This window comes from Panicum hallii, chromosome 5 (genome assembly GCF_002211085.1).
Source record: "Panicum hallii strain FIL2 chromosome 5, PHallii_v3.1, whole genome shotgun sequence".
Taxonomy (NCBI): Eukaryota; Viridiplantae; Streptophyta; class Magnoliopsida; order Poales; family Poaceae; genus Panicum; species Panicum hallii.
The window spans coordinates 56,517,045-56,538,034 of record NC_038046.1 but is presented as its reverse complement, the minus strand read 5'-3'; the positions used below and the strand labels follow the sequence as shown (position 1 = coordinate 56,538,034).

Genomic DNA, 20,990 nt, shown 5'->3' with positions numbered 1-20,990 from the left:
TTTGTGCAGCGGTGGTACTGAAGCTGAAAGAAACCGAGAGGACGTGATGATGGTGCAACTAGAGTACTCGATTTCCATTTCCGCCTGAAATGAAAGGCATCTTCTGCAAGCCTCGGCCTAACCAAAACCAATGGGTTAAAAACTTGAAATCATGGAAACTGATGGTTCAAAAGCTTACAAGTTTTAACACTGAATTCGCCCTGGAATCAAGCTGAGTAAACTAGTAGTAGTAATAACTTGCACAAGTTACTGTTGGATTTGAAGAGCAGATTTCCACTACTGGCAAGGGCAATGGCGCAGGCCAAATTTCTCGCTGAATCACTGAATGAGAAGGAAGCGTCGCTGAAATCCACGAGAGATCCGATCCGATGATTGAATTGCAGGTACTAGCATTCAGGTGGATGGGCCCAATCTCTCCCCTGTTTTCCACAAATGGGCTCTGCTGATCGGGGAAGGCAAGCCTGGCAGAGCAGAGCAGGCGCCTGCGTTCGGAAGGCAAGGCGCGGCTCGTATTGAATTCTGAGCCGCAGGCGTCCATACCTCGCCGCCTTTTATGACGCTGCGCGCGGAGCAGCGTCCGCGCCTTTTATTTTGGATGGCAGGAGCCGTTGGATCCGTCTGTTCCTAGGCAAACCACGGGGGTCCGGGCGCGTCACTGCAGCAGCGTCTAGTAGGAAATGTCAGGCGACGGCAATTCTTACCGCAATTTTCGGCCCGTTTTGATCCACCGACTGAACTTCGATGCTTGTCACATCGGATATTTAACACTACGGATGTGATGTTTCATACTAACTACAAAACTAATTGTACAGATGGTGACTAATTCACGAGATAAATTCATTAAATCTAATTAGTTCATGATTTTATAGTGTTCTGCTACAATAAATATGTGCTAATGATGAATTAATTAGGCTTAATAGATCCATCTCGTAAATTAGTTATCATTTATGCAATTAGTTTTATAATTAATCTATATTTAATACTACTAATTGATTTCAAAACATCCGATATGATGGTAATAAACTTTAGTTGTCCGATCCAAACGGACCCTCAGTCAACAATTTGATGGCCCTTGCAATTTGTTGATGAGGACCTATTTAACATTTCAACTGGTGGCAAAATAGGAGGAGGGAAGTCGAGAGAATGGCTGCCGATTTTGCACGATAGGGTGGTGACCTTTTATTGGGTGTCGCTACCTTATATGTGACTGGAATCTGATTCATCACATAAGCCTCCCCTGGACTGACCCATGCGTCGCTGCTCCCCGTCTCTCCTTATTTTTTTTCCCTCCTGACACCGTCCCCTTGTCCACAGCCCCGGCTGACAGCGTTCACTGCCGCACCGCCAGCCTTCGACCCTGGTCTTCTTCTTGCCCCGCCGCTGCCCGCTGCCCACCGCCCACCGGGGTTCCAGCCCCACCCGCCCGTCGACGCTCCCGCGATGCCTCGCTTCCGCCACCAGCCAAACCGCCACCATCACCGGGCTACCGCCGCCCCCCAACCTCCCTCTCTATAGCCGCTGGCCATGAAAACCCTCACTCTCGAAAACCCGAAACCCTAACCTTAACCGCCGCCTCGACCACCACCCCGGCTGGCGGCGACCTCGCCGGCGGCCGCTCGCTTTGGAACACTAACCCCGGCAGCCCGAGTGGCGCGGAGCAAGCATCAACAACAGCGGGATGTCCGTGGTGGGCCTTTCTTAGACCTCTTTGTGATGGGTTGAATCGAGGTCGCGCACGTGACCTTGATTATTTCCGTACCATAGTGTGGGATTGAGCGAAAGGGAGAAGAAATCATATCTATTTCCGTTGGCGATTTGACAAACCAGTATCATCAACTGTTTAGACATCTGGCCCATAGCAGGTCAACTTTTCCCCCGTATTACATTTGCACTTATCTTACCATGGGAACATGTGAGTTTTCGTTCTTGTGGCCTCGTCAACCCGCCCGCTGTGTTCTTAAAATAAGAAAAACTCGCCCGTTCTGTAGTTTGTCCATTTTAAAAGTTAGAACCGACTGTGAGGCCCAACAGAGGCAACCGCAGGCCTAGTCTTCAACAGCCCACACTAGGTCCACTCAGAAAACAAAACAGCCTACACTGGGAAACTCTCTCAATGGCACTAGTGGGCCGGGGGCCCTCCCCGCCACGTGGCGGAATCCCATACTCACACTACGGATCAGCCTGCTCGTCGGACCTGTCCCCCTCTGGCCCTCTTTACGCCGAGGGCCGATGGCTACCCACTCGCTAACACCCCAAATCACCCCCCGACGTCCCACTTCCAGATTCCTGCGAACACTAAAGGCTGGGGGGCAGAAGAGTAACTTCACGCATCAAAATTGTCCTTCTCCAGTGGCGAGTGGCGACCCACCGGTCCACCCGTCCACCACCCGCTCGCTTTCTCCCCCCGTGCGCTTTTGCCTCCGTCTCCGGGTCTCCGAGATGGCTGACTCCTAATCCGCCTTCACCGCCACCGCTTCCGCCTCAGCCAGCCGCTTCCACCGCCTCCCCCGAAACTTCAAACGCGCCAGCACGCGGGAGGCCACCGCTGGGAGCTAGCTAGGGTTCCGTTCCTCCGACTCCGGGATGGGTTACCTCCTCCTCTCGCCGTCGCCGCCGCTCGCCTTCCAGTACCCCTGCTCCTCCTCCTCCTCCGGCGGCGCGGCCTGCCGCCGCCGCCTCCACGCGCGGCGGGGCGCGGCCTCCGTCGTCGCGTCGTCCGCCTCGACGCCCGATGGCGGCCCGTCTCCTTCGTCGTCGTCCGCGTCGGCGGACGCGTACGTGCTGGCGCGGCGAGTGGTGCTCCTCGGCGCCTCCGCCGTACCGCTCCTCCGCCTCCGCGAAGCTGCGGCCGCGCCCACGACTGGTTAGTGCCGTTATCCCTGGGACGGTTTGTGTAAATTTTCGTTTCGCGCCCAATTGCGGAATTGATCTTCTTAGCTGGGGTCCTAGTCCTATCTTACGTTGTGGAATCGTTTGCCAGTGAAATCCTTATGGAATTCTACTGATTGAGGTTAATGAATGTAAACTGTTCTGCAATATATGAGAGTATATCAAGTGATACGTGGGTTTCTGCAGAGGACATTACTATGGTGCTGCATTGTAGTCTATAGTCTTGTATGGATGCATGAGTGACGAGTTGTTCGGGTTTGGCTCGGATGTACTAGTGTACACATGCTGACGAAAATGAGGTTCTGCAACGGTTGTTCAAACAATGGGTAGAATAGTTTAGAAGATGCAGGGTATTGAGTACAACTGTAAGCAACTTTGGATGTTAGGGGCATGCATGAATGAAGAAGGAATTAGTAGATGGTAAAACAGCACCTGCAGTTGAGGTTGCTTCTGCAGAAATTCAAACTTTAAATGCAACTTTGTATCAGGTTTTACATATCAAAACCCTCAGTATTAGGTCCTCAATGGTTATCATACATCTGAGCATTGGGAGATTGGGAGAATCGCTCAGACAGTCAGACTGCTGAAAGGACCAAAAGTTTGGGAACATACACAAAAAGCTAAATCTGTCGATAAGTCCTGAAGCTAAATCCTACCCTTGTTCTATATAGCAACTACCCATTGCACCCTATCAAAGTTGGAGAGTGGATTTTGTGCATTAGAGGTTTATGTGCATAAAGCTGCTATGTTCTTAGATGGAATAGATCATGGAATTAACTGCAAAGGAATTAGAATGTTATTTTCTGTGCTGCAGAATCTAATTTTAGTAAGTTTTCAAATGGTTCCTAATAGTCATGCTCCATGTGGACTTCTTAATTTGATGTTCAGGCCCCCAGTCCTTTATATATTTTTTTTACCACGGATGTCTCGGGATATTCATAAAGCACAAACATGCAGTCTTGAATTAGTGTTTCTCTTAAAGCTTAACATTCAGATGGAAAAATTAAATCTTAAATTGGAATAGTTTACTAATTATCCACATTAATGTTCCTAGTGATTTGAGTTTGTTTATAGCATATGATCAGATGCCACCTTTTCTCACTTCCCCGCAGTTTATGGCATGTCATTATCCGAAGGGTTTATTAGAAGAAAGGGGATTGATGCCCCAAGGGTAGATCGTGAAGCTGTGAATTGCTACAAAACGCTCAAGATTGGACGTAATTCCATCATCTGTAGACCTAAGGAGGATAAGTTTGATGGTTAGAACTTCCTCTTATATGAGTAGTTTCTGTAAAAGTAGGAGTTATCACTACCACCAAATCTTTTGAAAACTGCCGCAATGTGTATCTTTTGGGTTTGTTATCTCATATGGACATTTTTTTTTGTCATACTGCACATTTCTCTTGACTGACTGTAACCGCACGAATGGGCTGAACTGTCCATCTGGGTATGTTGTATTCTTGTAAATTGGCACGGGATCACTAATGCATTTTGCTTTGAGATGAGATTGTTTGACTTAAAACTAAGTTGGCGGTGCTGCCTCATTGACATATGTGCATTACTACGTTAGTGAATGGAAACATTTTATGCATATTTGTGCTATAGTTTTTCCATGTCATTGAAGATCTTAAGATCTATTTATGAATGTGTGGTTATTAATGGTAATTGCTTTTGTCTGTAGAGACAAAGGATGTCTCAAAGCTTGATGACCCTCCATCTGAAGGGGAGAAGGGTATTCCAAAGCCTGACAACACTCAACTTGAAGGATCTCAGGCTGAAACTACTACTAATGAAGCTCGTCAGCTTGAATCATCCTTACAATCTGTGCAAGAACAGCCTCTAGGGAATCCACTGCTTGGCTTTTTGGGTACAGTTGGAGTCGCTGCCTCTGGTGTTCTTGGTGGGCTGTATGGCACTTCTCTACAAGAACAAAAGGCCCTGCAATCGATCATCTCCTCTGTAAATCATCTACAAACCTGCAATTAGTCTAATTTGTCTTTTTTGGTTCAGATATATTAATTTTTAATTTCATAGACTAAATGACAATCATCTACAAACCTGCAATTATACAAACCTGCAATTAGTCTATTTTGTCTTTTTTTGGTTCAGATATATTAATTTTAATTCCATAGGCTAAATGACAATCATGAGGCATCCCTGCTTGCACCATTTCTCCAAACCAGCGCATGATTTTATCTTCATATAGTCACCATTTTTGCATATATTTTCACTAAGTCCAATACGCTATAAATAGCTGGCATTTTCTTTATTGAACTTCTTATATTGTTAGCGTCATATGCAATGGTTTTTTATTTGTTACTTTATCTGCATCTACGTTATATGCTTGAGTGTCTTTTCTTTTTTAAATGCTCTCCATTTATTTGGCTCTTTGGAATTGCTCTACAGTATCCTTTTGTATTTAGGAAATATAAGCACTATGTCCCATGCAGTGTGCACACCATTTTTATTCCAAAATAAACATATCTGAAGTTGAGCCACTAGATTAATATGGACGTACTTCTAAATATATTCAAGAAGTCTGACGCTGCATTTCCAAACTATTTTGATCTCGGCATTGCCATTTTGTCAATGTTGTCTTTTAGTATGTCATGCTTTCATCAGCTGTTTTTTTTTTTTGTTACACATGTCTAGCTTCTTTAGTTTTGTATTGTGCGGTTTCCAACATTTGATGCCATCTCAAAGCTCTCCATTGTATATTTTGATAGCCTTAGTCAAGAAAGAAGTAAAGGAGAATTTTACACCAATTAGTCATATACACACATAAGGAAAGTTTAATGCGCCCACACTACTATTCTGCCTAAAAGTAGCAACACATAAATCTTGATCGTGTTAGTAAATGCTAATCTTGAACCACGTGAAATGAAAATTGGTTTGCTGTATTGTATCTTTAAAAATCTGAATAAGGCTTTGAGGCAAAATATTTAACCCTCTTAGCTGACCATGTTTGCCTTCCAAGTTCAAATTATGCCTCTATGATGTACCAAAATATTTTCTTTCCTTGCTCCAATGATTGGTGTTTGAGGGAAATCGGTGCATATGATATGTTTTGCAGGTTCAACTTGTATTTAATATGGGAGGTCAGAATCTTAAAGTGGATATTCAGGGAAAACTTAATGGTTATCAGTATTATCATTTCCCACCATGATTCTCAAGAAAACAGACATCTGTAAATTCTTTTGATACAACAAGCTGCCAAAAGTATTTCGAACACCTTGATGCTGATTGTTTTATTGCTAAAGTTGGTCTATAGAAAGTAGATATTTACCTAATATATTTAATGTTCTACTTTCTTCAGACGGAGAGCAAATTGGCTGAAAATGAGGCAGCACTTTCTTTGATGAGGGAAAACTATGAAAAAAGGTTACTGGAGCAGCAAGCAGCGCAAAAGAAGCAATCTTTGAAGTTCCAGGAGCAGGAAGCTTCTCTTTCAGATCAGTTGGCTTCATCAAAAAAGGCTTTGACATCCCTCAGTGAAGAATTCAGAAAGGAGAAGAAACTAGCTGAGGAACTTAGGGATGAAATACAGAGATTAGAGAGTATTATCAGGCAAGCTGGGGATGATAAAGATGCGCTTGAAAGTAGATTGGAAGAAAAGCAGGGAGAGATTAATTCTTTGCAGGAAAAAATAAGTTTGCTCAGCCAAGAAATTGATGATAAAAAGAAGCACATCAGGGAACTTAGTGCATCACTTTCCTCGAAGGAAGTTGACTACCAAAAGCTGTCCGCTTTCACTAATGAAACTAAAATGAGCCTTGAGCTTGCAAATTCTAAAATACAGCAACTTGAGGAAGAGCTCGATAGAAGTAAGAATGCTCTTGCTTCTAAGATATCTTTGATTGATTCACTCAATGCTAAACTTGAAACATTGAATTCTGAAAAGGAAGAAGCTGACAAAAAAATTAACGAGTTAATACAAGAGTATACAGACCTGAAGGCTGCTTCAGAGACAAGAGCAAGTCATGCTTCCAAGCTACTATCAGATAGAGATGATCAGATAAAACAGCTTGAAGAAAAATTGTCTGTTGCTTTAACAGACTCTAGCAAAGATCATGAAACAATTCTTGAGTTGAACAAGGAGTTGGATGCCACCAAAGCAATGCTAGAGAGTGAACTTGTGGCCACAGAAACTTTAAAAGAATCGATACAATCATCTGAAGAGGCTCTAAAGGATTCCAGAAATGAGGCTTCCAAGCTTTCCAAGGAACTTGAGGAGGCAAATAAATTGAATCAGGACCTGGTGTCACAGATTTCTGAACTCCAAGATGAGTTGAATGCAACTCAAGAAGGACTGACTATTAAACTAGGAGACGCAGAATCAGTAACTAAAGCTCTCTCAGAGGAACTGGCCTCAGTAAAGGAAATGGTTCAAAAGGGACAAGAAGAACTTGAAACCACCTCTAATGAGCTGGCATCTGTTGCTGAAGCTCGTGACAACTTAAAAAAAGAATTGCTGGATGTGTACAAGAATTTGGAGTCCACCACGCATGAGCTTGTTGAGGAAAGGAAAATTGTGACAACCTTGAATAGGGAGCTCGAAGCGTTGGCGAAACAATTGCAGGTAGATTCTGAAGCACGAAAAGCACTTGAAGCAGATCTGGATGAGGCAACGAAGTCACTAGATGAGATGAACAATAGTGCATTGTCACTGTCTAAAGAACTAGAGAGCACTCATTCTAGGAATGACACTCTTGAAGCTGAGAAAGAAATGCTATCCAAGGCTCTCGCTGAACAAATGAAAATCACAACAGAAGCTCAGGAAAACACTGAAGATGCTCAGAATCTGATCACAAGGCTTCAGACAGAGAAGGAGAGCTTTGAATTGAGATCTAGACATCTTGAAGAGGAATTGGCATTAGCGAAGGGTGAGATACTGCGCCTAAGGAGGCAGATTAGTACAAACAGGTCCCAGACACCAAGAACATCTGCCAGACCAAGAGCACCACCGGAGGCTAATGAGATCCTGAAGGAGCAAGCTGTGAATGATCATAATCAGAATACCAGTGGAGTAGTTGCTGGAACTCCACCATCTGTGAAAAGGACTGTAAGGAGAAGAAAAGGTGGCGCATCAACATGAGTGTTGGAAGCCCAAGCAAGGGCCATTTTTTTTCCCATGCGTTCCTCTTTAGTAGTCTGTTATTACTTCATTTTTTAAATCATAATCCTTTGCAAAATAGCATCAATAGTTATTCCAGTGTTATTACATTTGCCTTTTGTAGTATTTCAGTTACTTGATGTATTTTGTTCAAGCTTCTGGGAAACTGAGGGCCTGTATGTGTATAGATGAGTTACTGAACAGCCAACATAATGAATTCCAGTATCTGTAGTTATGCTGAGTGCTTCATACACCATATTATTGCTCATTTTTACACTGATCTTTATCCAAATTTTCTTTTGTCCGCAGCGAATGTTAACCTTTTGTCATCATTGATTTGAATCACAGTAGTATTACCTACGTGGCTACGTGGTACTTTGTATACTTTGGTTAACCTACTTCTTCTGATTAATCACCGCTCATTCAGTGAACCCGTTTCGGTATGCTGAAAACAGGTCTATTTGTTTCCCAGGAGATGCGAGTTCTGAAATCCGCTGTACTGCTGTAGTGGTATCACTCTTTCCAACTCTCTAAAATTAGCACACTTGTTGGCTATGCATTTAGTGTTTATGATTCTATGATTATATTCCTGGCATTGGGTCTTTAGATACTGAAATACCGAAAATAATATTATTGGCTGCTGTAGCCATGTGATTTAAAAGAGGCAAGGTGTCCCGTACTCAAAAGTCTACAGTAGGTACTTGACGGCACTTTATTGTATTCTGACAATTTAGTAGTTTTATTTGATCATTGCTTGTCCCACTTGATTTTGACACCATATATTCTCTTTTTGTTGGTTTTATTGTTAGAGTGTAAACCTTATGGAGATTCATAGAACGCTACTCCCTCCGTTCCAAATTATAGTTCATTTTGGCAAATTAAGATACATAATTTTTGCTATGTATGTAGACACAATATATATCCAGATGCATAACAAAATCTATGTATCTAGATTTTCAAAAAACGGCCTACAATTTGGAACGGAGGGTCTCTACACATTCTCAGAATATAGTATTACAAATGACTGTTTCTTCCTGCATTACATCATCAGCCATTCGTTCTCTTACCTATTTAATTAATCATGAGGACCATCTTCTTTAATTATGGCTCTACAAGCAGGACCAGGGTTTGAGATGGATGCATCACTCCATAGCAGAATTATTTTCAATTATGCACATGTTTGTTTTGTTATATGGTCCTTTCTGACACAAATCGTTATCCTACTTTCAGATCAACAAGTACAGAAGTTTTTATGATGTTCTTTGTTTTCCCCACGACTTGTAAAAAATTGACAAAGAATTCCAAAAGCTAAAATCGAACATAATTCTTGATATGCATACTGTGATATGTTCTTGCTAGCTGTAAGACAAATGTATCAAGGGAATGCAGGGATAGGGGCCCAAATCATTTGGTGCACCGTTGGGGTTGTAATTGGCTACATGGCTCTTGGGCATGGTTCATAAGCCAGTGTATTTTGGGACTGGGAATGAATAGGACAAAACAACCAAAGTACATTGAAGTGTGCTGGCCTGGCTTCAAAAATGGCTGGCACGATATGGTACATCGGTACTTTGCCAGGTTAGGTTGGATTTCTTTGCTCAATTATCCTGTTCCCCTTGGTCTCCTGTCTTGGCCTACTTTTCTTTGCTTCTAATTATTGAGCACTCGATTCCATGCCTTCATGTATCATGCATTTCATGCACACAGTCTAAGCTATATTGTTTATTAACGAACTAAGCTTACACTTTTTATGCTTTTCACTGCACCAGTTGTAGAATGTTACCAATGGTATTTTCTTTCAGTTTTGGGTAGCAATAGTCCACCCAGGCAGCTGACTTAACACTGCAAGAATGAGCATTTGCTTCAGACATGATACCTAATGTCGTAAGAACCTACCGATAAATTGTACTAGAAACTATTTCTAACTAGATCATGATGGGGTCCGAGTATTGCTGATTTCCAGTTCCTTGCCTTGGGGCTTCAGGTATTGGTTGTAGCCAAATTCATTATACTTGCTGTTAACAGGTCGTCGCTGCAGTTTTTACCCAATTTAACCACATCAGTAATCTTATGTCTTCCATAAACAGTGACATCATTTTATTTTTGATAAATAACAGTGACAGCATTGAACCTCATTTGGCTTACCAGCAAAACGAAGATTTTCTCCAATCTTGTTCAGGGCGAAGCTCAAGTGTTGCAAGTTACCCAATCCACCAGGGTTTCTCCTTAATAAGAAATTTCTTATTATATTTAAGCTAAACTTGAACATGCACCTGATTTCACGGAAACATTAACACCATGGTTGGTGGCAGGTTTATCTTAGTTTTGCATGGAAGCAGTATCGAGAGCTTCCAGTTTAAGCTGAGATTGATGGATATGTAGCACATGCATTTACCCTACGGCGACCACACTCCTGGATCAAGAAAGATACTAGAGGTAACCTTCTTTTCTTTTTGGTTATGTCACTGGGTGGATATATAACCATGATCTCTTCTCGGGCATTAGTCTTCTTTTAGGCCTATATTTGCTCCGCTGAATCTCTGAACCTGCGTCAAGGAAGATATTAGCATTATGGTGCTCCAGAATAGAGATGTGATGATCGGAGAGAATAACAAGGCAGCCGGCACTGTCACCGTGCCACGAATTTCTCACCGCGTGCTTCTTCTTCCAATTTCCAAAGCTGGCCTGATGGTAGCCCCGCGGGCTCCCCCGTTCCCCAACCAAAGCTTGCCCGGTGTGCCGGGTCCAGGGACAACAGCACGAGCCCAGCGGCCACGGCATCCAGGTCCCGATGGACCCAATCACCCAACGCGAGTTCAGGTAAGCAATGGCAGCGGTGAAGCACCAATACCTGCCATCCCAATTACTGCGGCGGAGTCCCCGTGGCTGCCTTCATTGATCGACCGGTACTAGGCCGGGCGATTGAATGAATGACGCTTCAGGCAGGGAGCGTGTACTGGTCCTGCTGTCTCCGTGGCAACTCCTCCTGCTCTGTTGTCGTAGGAAGAAACTTTCGCTTCTCGAAGAGTCAAATAATTTCAGATTTAATTAAATTTGCATTTTTTTAACGGAGGGAGCATAGTACAGTTACAGGTTTACAGCGGTGCCCGCACAAGTTTCTGTTCCTGCCCGGCTCGCCGGGGGCAGGGCAGAGGCGAGCCCCACGCCCCGTGAGGCCGTGATCCGCGCTGCCGCGCCGTGAGTCCGTGACCGAGCAGAACCAGGCTCGCCGCCACCGACGCCTGCTGGCCAGAGCCGCCGCTGCCGGTTGACGCCGCACCCCGTACCTGCTGGACCCGAATCGAGAACCTGTCGCCCTGTCCCCTTCCCCCGCGCGACGGGTCGCTGCCGCGTGCTCCAACCGCCGTGCTCCCGCCCGTCGTCGCGACGCGCGCGCGCATGTGCGCCCCGCCCGACCATTTATTTATGCACCCACCCGTCCATAGGGTTCGGACTCGTTCCGGTGCGCCGTCCCCGTCCGTCCTAGGCGCAGCGCGCCACGGCATGGCGAGAATTCCATGGCGCCTTGGAGGAGGGTGGCTGCTCCTGCCCCCGCGGATTCACTGCGACGAGAGAGGTCCTCTGCTCCTGTTCCGGATCGTTCCGTTTGCTGTAACTTTCTCAGCTGTAGCTTTCAGGCTTCAGGGTCGGGGACGCGCTGGAACGACTGTGCTGTGCCGGTGTGAAGTTCAGAGACAGGAATGGAACAGGATAGGGTAGCTGCGTTCGTTCGTCGACAGAGATGCTCCTGCGGCACGGAGAGCACGGTACGCCGCTTAAATGGCCCGCATTTGCAGCTGGGAGGAAGCCGTTGGGGCCTCCTTTTGCTCGCGCCTCCCGTGCCATGCCAAGTCGGTCAGCACTCGGTGCTCAGTGCTCCCTGTGTCCCCAGTCCCCACACACGCTCAACGGAACCCTCGTGCTCAGACGGCGGCCGGCGACGACGAAGGATTCTGTTCCAAAGGTTTCTTCCGCTCGCCGACGTGGACGGGAATCGAGTTCCGGTTCGAGCTTGGGGTGCGCAGGAGGTTACCGGATCGGATCGACATGCCGTGTCGGTATCGCGCTCGTCATCCTCGAACTTCCTGCTGGGAGCCAAGGAAATCCAGGGCAATGATGCGAGCGTGACGAGATAGGATACGATACGCGTGCCCCCCGCTCTTGAGCCTCGGCATGTCCAGCATCCGTCCGGTCGCGTATGTGGTGCTGCCAGTGCCATGCCGCCGTTGTCTTCCGATCGAAAAAGAAGATGGGAGTGTGCCCGGAGACGTACTGGAGTCTGGAGGGCGTCGCATGCGCGCCAGCGGGAGTGTGCACGCGTACAGCGTTCCAGACCTCGCGGCTCGTAAGCTGGCCCCGGCCGAATACACGGCCACCCTTCCGTCCGCAGGCGCCCTAGCTAGGCTAGGCTAGGCTCTACAGGACGTGCAAACCACCGCACGTCGAGCACAGCTACGAATATGGCCAAAAACGCAGGTACATTTTCATCCGGCTAGTATTAAAATCACTCTGTGCATCGTATTCTTCGATCCAAGGCACCAGACCGCACCGGCAACCGACTCAAGCTCTTCGATCGCACGCGCTCGCAGCCAGAGGAGCACCGACCTGCTACAACTAGAAGACGCGTAGGCGTAGGCAGGAGCGTATCTCAGCTCCCGTATACGTGCCCTGCCCGGCAGCAGTAGCATCGAACCGCGTACAGTTCAGGCCTTCTGGGGCACCCTGTCTCCACCAGTAGCAACGCGTGTACGTACGTTCCGGCCGGTGTACGCGTACGTTCCGGCCCGGGCCCACGTGCAGCGACCCAGGGAGGCCTGGCTTTCACTCGCGCCCGAGTCCCAAGGATGAAGATGATCGATGCGTGTGGGATTGGATTAGCTAGATTAGCTTTCAGCCCGCCCGGCGTCGCGTGAATGACCATACTGCCCTCGCAGGGTGGCACGCGGCACAAGCCTTCGTCTCAAAACTACCCTTTTTTTTCAGAAGTCGCATGGATAGATTAGATATGAGTAGTAGCTTTTTAAGATTTTTGTTCTAGCATCTACGGGAGAGAGAAAAAAAAATGTTGCATTTGGACGGTACAGTCTCCTCGATCCACCAGTAACGACAGCTTTGATGGCGTCTTGGTCTCGTGGGTCTGTCTCACGAGTCTCATCTGTACAGGTTGTGTATTGTATTTTGCCAATCAGTACGAGGTGTATTTTATATTTCATATCCCAACGTACTACTCCGGTTACTCGCTCTTCAAATTTAACATTTGCACGGTTACATTACACGCACGCATCAAACATTGTATTGTATCTTTAGACTAATGATTTCTTATACATGTGGAATACTCCTCTCTTTATACCAGTTTCTTGGAATTTCAAACGGAGGGATACCATAGCTTTTGTATTTGCATTCATATCCCGTATTTTGGATGATTCGGCCAGACATTTTCCTTCTCGGGGCAGACCCAACTGGGGACACGATGGTCAATCCCGTCCTGGGCCCCTGGCCTCAACTGCCCTGGCGGCCTGGCCGTCTCAGGCCGTGCCCCTCGCATCCCTCCCATTTTCGACCGCTTCCGAATTCTTTAAGCTACAGGGCGAGAGAACAAACGTACGTGCACAATAAACAAAATGCAATAGGGGCAACATCCTATGAATAAGGGTAGGTTAGTTTAGTATTGTGGTTCTTGTTTTATTTTATACTTCTGTTTCTCTATATACGTGGTTGGTTTGGGTCGTTGCATAGATGGCCTTGTTTAAGGTTCCCAATGGGCCTCTCTTAATGCCTCCTTGACCAATACGGCAATGTACTGGGTACAGTGTCAGTCCAGGCAGCAGAATCATTTACTAATATAGTACTTTTGTTTCTGTATTTGATATGCATATACACTTTGTTTTATTCATGTCACGTTTTCTGTTATTTTGTTGTACTCCCTCCATAAAAAAAATACAACTCTCGTCCCGAGAAGTCAAACAGTTTCAAATTTAACCAAATTTATATAGAAAATACTAATATTTAAATCTCTAAATAAATTTACTATAAAATATCTTACATGATCAATCTAATGATACTTATTTTATAATATAAATGGCAATGCTATTTCATATATGTGTAGTCAAATTCGAAACTGTTTAACTGCGTTCTTTTTTTTTCCGGAGGAATGGAGGGAGTAGTAATTTAGGATGCTCCACCAGCCCTAATATTTTTCTTGAGAGGATCCACCGGCCTATCCTATGGAACCATTTTGTTGCCGCGCTTTTGTCCTGATTGTTTCACAAGCATATTTTCAGCATTTCTAGTTACTTGCCAAAATATTAGCAAAGGGAGAGGAAAAAGAATCAAAGGGGCAGAATCGTATTTCCACCATCGTTTAACAGCATATTTAATGGCAACGGCACTCAAGGATAAAAAATAGAATCCAGAGCATAGAAAAAAAAGAGTCCCTAACTTTTAATGGCACGTAAGGGATGGGTGTATTTTGGATGGAATTTTCTCTAGATGCAACATCGGTTTAAGATTGGAGCTCTATCTTTAGTTGACTAATTCAATTTAACTGATTTTATAGAAAAATATGCTAGGATATGAAATACCAAAGAACTATATCATCAAGATATGTTTCATGATGCATATGATGAAGCTAGTTTAATGTTGTAGATATATGTGCATTTCAATATGCTTGGCCATGGCCAGATACGAGACAAACAAAAAACGACTTGTGAAATATTATATATCAAACAAATTAGTTGAGGATTTTGGTCGTAATCTTCACGGGAGATGCTCCATGCATGCATGCTGGCCCGGCCCCATGCACACCGGAATATTCCGTGCAATTAGCACCTTTTTCACTTTCCTACTAATCCTCTTTTCCCCCACGCGCTGTGACAGACGGTCGCTCTCTCTCGACCTCCCAAGTTTGAACTGGACTCGCGGATCTTTTGACACTGGCCATCCCCACGCGGCCACGCCTCGCGCTGGCACGATTTCTCGGACGCGAACCCGGAGACGAACGCGGGGGACCCCTAGCCGCTCACTGCCTCGTCCCGCCTCTCATAAACCCCCCGCCGCGCCAGCCTCTGCCACCCCTTCCCCACCCGCTACGCGTACGCGCCCACACGTACACTCCTCCTCGCTTGTCTTCTTCTCCTCCCCCCTCTCCTCTGACCACGGCCGCTGCGCGTGTTTATAGCTGTCTCCTTCCCACCTCCACCTCTCCCTCCTCTCTCTCTACGCCTCTCTCTCTCTAGTCTCTGCTCGAGTACGCGTCACTGCGCCGCACAGAGACAGGGAGATCGCCGCTGCGCCGGGGAGATGAGATGAGAGGAGCCGTGTTCCTGGCGGTCCTCGTCGCCGCCGCGGCCCTCGGCGCGGCGGCGGCGGCGGGGGAGGGGCGGCCGGCGGCGGTGGAGGTGGACCCGCGGTGGCGGTTCCCGAGCCGGCGGCTGCGGGACGCGTACGTCGCGCTGCAGACGTGGAAGCGGCAGGCCATCTTCTCCGACCCCCGGAACCTCACGGCCGACTGGGTGGGGCCCGGGGTCTGCAACTACACGGGCGTCTACTGCGCGCCGCTCCCCACGGCACCCCGCAGCCACGGCGGCGGGGAGCTCGCCGTGGCCGGGGTCGACCTCAACCACGGCGACATCGCGGGGTTCCTCCCGCCGGAGCTCGGCCTGCTCGCCGACCTTGCGCTGCTCCACCTCAACTCCAACCGCTTCTGCGGCGTCCTCCCACCCACGCTGCGCCGCCTCCGCATCCTCCACGAGCTCGACCTCAGCAACAACCGCTTCGTCGGCCCGTTCCCTGACGTCGTCCTCGACCTCCCCGCGCTCCGCTTCCTCGACCTACGGTTCAACGACTTCGAGGGCTCCGTGCCGGCGCGCCTCTTCGACCGCCCGCTCGACGCCATCTTCCTCAACCACAACCGCCTCCGCTTCCAGCTCCCGGACAACATCGGCAACTCGCCGGCCTCCGTCGTCGTCCTCGCGCACAACAGCTTCGGTGGGTGCCTCCCGGCGAGCATCGCCAACATGTCCGGCACGCTCAACGAGATCCTGCTCATCAACAACGGGCTGAGCTCCTGCTTCCCGGCGGAGCTCGGGCTGCTGCGGGAGCTCACGGTGCTCGACGTCAGCTTCAACGAGCTCGAGGGCCCGCTGCCGCCGGAGCTGGCCCTGATGAGGAAGCTGGAGCAGCTGGACGTCGCGCACAACCGGCTCACCGGCGCGATACCGCCGGGGATTTGCGAGCTGCCGCGCCTCAAGAACTTCACCTTTACCTACAACTACTTCACCGGCGAGCCGCCGGCGTGCGCGCGCGTCGTGCCGCGGGACAGCGACCGGAGCAACTGCCTGCCCAACCGCCCGGCGCAGCGGACGTCGCAGCAGTGCGCCGCGTTCAACGCCCGCCCGCCCGTCAAATGCGCCGCGTTCCAGTGCAAGCCGTTCGTCCCGCCACTGCCCCCGCCGCGGCTTCCATCACCGCCGCCGCCCGCGCCACCTCCACCATCACCTCCGCTGCCGTCACCGCCCCCGCCATCGCCGTCTCTTCCTCCAGCATCGCCACCGCCGCCATCTCCACCACCACCATCACCGCCGCCGCCGTCTACACCGCCATCACCACCGCCGCATTCCCCGCCTCCTCCCGCGCCTGTTCACCGCCCACCGCCACCCCCGGCCGCTCCACATTGCCCACCATGCCCCATTCTGCCCCCACAGCCACCCTGCACACCAACGCATCCATGGCCGCCGCCGCCACCGTCTTACCCCGGTCCATTGCCACCCACAGATCCTGTTCGATACGCATCACCACCACCGCCACCGCATTACCCCGGCCCATTGCCACATGCAGACCCTGTTCGATACCCGTCACCACCGCCTCCACCGCATCACCAAAACCCATGGCCATCAGTACACCCAGTTCAATATGGATCGCCGCCGCCCCCTCCACTGCATTGATAGAATCTCGAAGGAATGAAATTTGATGGATAGATGGTTTGGTTTAGCTCTTGCCCCTCGCCTCCTGCAATGGCTAACGGCTGCCAGATTTACCGATGTACGTGGTCATTGTCATGCTTAGCTAATGGTGTTCTTGGTTGATGACGACGTATGTGAAGAGAGTGTGGTAAGCTGGTTACAATTTTCTGAATTATGGTTTGTCGGTGTCAGTCCAGCCGTTGTTGCTGAAAGGGATTGGATTGAAGGCGATGGGTGGGACTTTGGAGCATTTAGGCTTGGAATTGGTGGTTAATTGGCTGTGAATAAAGAAGAGTTTGAGTGGGACAGAAGAGGATTGTAGCCTTGTAGGTGCAGGGATATCATATATCTGGGTGTATAGAGAACTTCAGTTCAGTTCAGTCAGACATAAAGTTTAGAACAAGAAAATTCAAGTGCTATTTGTTCCTTTTGTATCACAGCTATTATTGGTTTTTTATTCTTATATTATTTACTTCGATTCTTTTAACATTATCGTTTCTACTTATCTTTGTTTTCTGGGTTGTGTTTATTGTCTGCTGGATTTTTTGCGCCCCCCCCCCCCCCCCCCCCCCCCCCCCCCCCCTGACTTTCTGAAGGTGGTTCATTGCATACTGCGGAACCAAATCCTGAGTAGTTGAAGGAGGACCTGGTCCGCCCATTTAGTTTGAATGGCTTTTAAAACCTTCTGTTTCTTTCTCTTGTCGATCTGAATGTGATGGGTGTTGTAATGGGTTTATTCTAGGTCATGCTATTCTCTCAAATCAAACTGGTTCCAAGTCCTGCTACGTAGTAGTGCCATCTGATCTTGCTCCTGTTTTCTTTGAACAGCTTCCAGTGCATGCTAGAAACCTGATTATTAATTGGGTGTGCCCCATTGTTGTTCTGGTGAAAGAAAATCCATTCAACATCTGTGCTACTATAGATACCTCAATCACGCAGCAGACTTTTGAACTTTTCAGTTCAACAATAGGATTTTAAACTAATACTATATGTATTGTGAAATGGCATGTATGTTATCTTTCAAGTAGGTACGTGGATGAGAATCTGACAGACAACAAAAAATGTAATGACCCGTGCAACTTTCTTCAGGATTTGGTGTCTTTGTCTCGGTAAGGCATGGTCGAGGTGCTGAAATCCTGGCTTTCCTGCCATGTGCTTTGCTTGCTTGCTTCTGAAGTATCCTGGTCAGGAATACGATTTTTTTCCCCTCCCAAGAACAACACTTCCTGATCTTGTCGATAATTGTTGAAGAAGCAATATTTTGCCTGGCCTTCAGCTCCTGCTACTACCATTTGTTATCATGATGCTTGCTGCTACTGCAGAGCAAGCTTGGACTGTGAATCTTCTTTCAGCAGCACTGTATCAATCAGTCCTTTTTTTAACAGTTTTTAAATTACTTGTTCGACTTGATTTGACCCGCTGGTTGGAATATCTGCCGGTCATGAACTGCAAGTCTTGCAAGTGGCAGTTGCAGACATTGTTTATCTACCCATGTTCCCTTTAACCCAGAAAGCTTGTGACTGCATGTTGTTTAACTATAACTAACCCTTTGCTTTTGAGGGACTGTGGGAGAGCTGTCCTACAAGTAGTGCTCACTTGGGTTAAAATAGAACTAACCAGGCAGAAACTACCCCGGCGAGCTTGACAGCCAAGCGGATGTGATTGGAGAGTGCCAGCCTTGGGTTCTTTTGAGGGAAAAAGGGGAGATAAATCTGATCTCGGTTTGCTTTTGTGGTGCTTGTGCCCCAGATGACCGTTATGCCCGTTGGTTCTTCACCTTTTGCTGCTGGAATCGGCGTGCCTGATGTTTTTGCATAGCCCTTTTCTTTTTACATCTACGATTTTTTTGGGAAAAAAATGGTCAAACTACTGCATGTCCAGAAAAAAAAATCTTTTTCACTGTTCGGTCTTGAAGGTGGCACTGTTTGTGCAACTGGGGTCGTGGTGGACCGTCTGTGCCACGGTCTTTCTCCCATGTTAGTCACTGTAGCTGCAGAGCTTTGGAGGCCCATCTCCACCGGCGGAAATGTTGCAGTGGACGGCGGGGGTCTCCCACTTCCGCGCCGCCATGTGTGGGCTTGGAAGACGATGGAACGCCGCAGGAAGAAAACAAAAGCTTCTCCTCATCTTTTCGAGAAGAGGAAGGAAACTCTACCAATCCCACTAGTCCACTGCTGATCCTTGGTCGCATGGGATGAGCCTGGTGGTGCTGGGTCCGGTCCCCTCGTTGATCCTCGCATTTCCCTCGCCGTGATTGTCGCCTAAGTACACGAGTCAATGCTGTAGCTGCCGAATGGGCCACGAGTCAGTAATGAGCAGCTGAGAACCTGTCCTTTCCTTCTCATGGATGCGCACAAGCACAACTGTACAAGGGCACCGCGTATCAGCATGGCACCGTGCAGGTGCAGATGTAGGGTGCGTGACATTTTTTTAAAAAAAAAGCTCCCAAGATCAGAGCAATTTTTTTTTTTTAAAAAGCTATAGCAATGTGAAGATGAAATTTCACTCTTTGGTTTTCAGATGCTTTCAACGTCCAACCACTCTCGAGCCCGAGCAGTCGAGGCCGTAGGAAGTCCCATCATTTTCGCGACGAGAAATGCCATATGCTTAGAGCATCTCCAGCAGATTAATTATCTCTTGCTCAGAGCATCTCCATTTGTGGTATAGCAGATTACTCAGTGGATAAGGTGAAGGGAAAATTTCCCTACATTTAAGCAAGAGGGAAGTATATTTTGACGATGACCAAAAATATTTTGGTATTGGTGATAGATTTGATAATCTACTGGAGCACTTACTATTAATAAAAGAATAGTTTTTTTTATTGAGGAGAGGCATGAGTAATCTCCTCAGCTTGTGATCCCGGGGAAGAGGGGAAATGGAGTACTTATGTGATAATTATGTGATAAGTGTCGGCGTATCAATCAAAAGATAAAAAAGGGTGAGTTTTAACTTTTCAAAAAAAAAAGTTGAGTTTTGGAGGAAGTGTCGGTGGTTTCTTTGAAGTCCACAGGGGTTCTGCACTTCCGCCTGTTCCTCTGTTCTGGTGGTCCAGCCTGTGAGACTCCTCCTTTCTTAACTGCAGTTTATTGGGCTGCCTCTGTATCTGCAGGCTTGGGCTTGTTGCCTAAACAAGAAGGCCCGTTCATGTGTGTTTCCTTTCCTTTTCTTTTTCTTTTTGAATAAAATGTGTTTCCCAAAATTTTGCCTGTCAGACTTGGGCTTCTTACCTAAGCAGGAACTTTCCAGAGCTTAAACATAATTATTTTTCCTCATCAAAGCATTCGCACAGACAAAAGGCCGAGCAACACGCGCGTGGCCGAGAAGTGCACGTCACCATGTGTGCGGCAAGCCCGCAACCATGATCTCGAGCATGGAATTCGGGGTTTTTTTTTGGTTTTTTAAAAAGGACATTTCCTTGCAAGTGATGCTGGTTGTTGCTTGCTTGCTCACGGGCCATGCGGATTTCTGTTCTGGCTGCACTTGCACACTTGTGCATCAACACTCTCACTGATATCATCAGTAACTAGTGGCGCCACCATCATTCTCTGCTCCAGTGCTCCTCCAGTCCTCTTGCTTCTCCTGGCTGCAGGGGCCAACTTTTTTTTTCTTTTTTGATAAGGATGTAGGGGCCAACTTGGGTGGCACTTGGCCACAACACTCGGCATCAACCCATGCCAAGGCTAGTAGCATCTGATCCTCTGGCTGGAACAGTAGTGTCACAGTGGGGATGCCACGGATTCGTGATCGTCCTCTGAAGCTACTCCACGTACATGTAGTGGTATAGTAGAACGTACACCCATCTTAATCTAAAAAAAAACGTACACCCACAACCTGGACGTTACTGATTTCCCGTATGTGGTTAAGTTCCCAAAAAGAGACCGTGCAAGGTTTCGAGCACGACACAATGATCCCTGGCTGCAAGTTTATTAACTCTACTACTCCCAGAACCTGCACCAGAAGCAACCCATTTTCAAGTTCCAATCTCCTACTGCGTGTTATGCATCTCTGCACTAGAAAAGGTATAGTTC

The 20,990-nt window shown here is 47.5% G+C and overlaps 2 protein-coding genes across 3 annotated transcripts; both read left to right on the top strand.

Moving 5' to 3' along the window:
• Window positions 1–2,387: 2,387 nt before the first annotated feature.
• LOC112893943 (MAR-binding filament-like protein 1) lies at window positions 2,388–8,255 on the top strand. Of its 2 annotated transcripts, XM_025961479.1 has the most exons (4): window positions 2,388–2,863; window positions 4,002–4,148; window positions 4,571–4,848; window positions 6,206–8,255. In XM_025961479.1, exons 1-4 carry the CDS (start codon window positions 2,584–2,586, stop codon window positions 7,982–7,984), a joined length of 2,484 nt encoding a protein of 827 aa, XP_025817264.1. In that variant the 5' UTR covers window positions 2,388–2,583; the 3' UTR covers window positions 7,985–8,255. The 2 variants fall into 2 exon arrangements, with proteins under 2 accessions (XP_025817264.1, XP_025817265.1); XM_025961480.1 differs by lacking the exon at window positions 4,002–4,148.
• Window positions 8,256–15,306: 7,051 nt separating this feature from the next.
• LOC112894311 (leucine-rich repeat extensin-like protein 3) lies at window positions 15,307–17,449 on the top strand. Its single transcript, XM_025961975.1, has one exon. The coding sequence runs from the start codon at window positions 15,307–15,309 to the stop codon at window positions 16,942–16,944; it is 1,638 nt and encodes a 545-aa protein (XP_025817760.1). The 3' UTR covers window positions 16,945–17,449.
• Window positions 17,450–20,990: the final 3,541 nt, after the last annotated feature.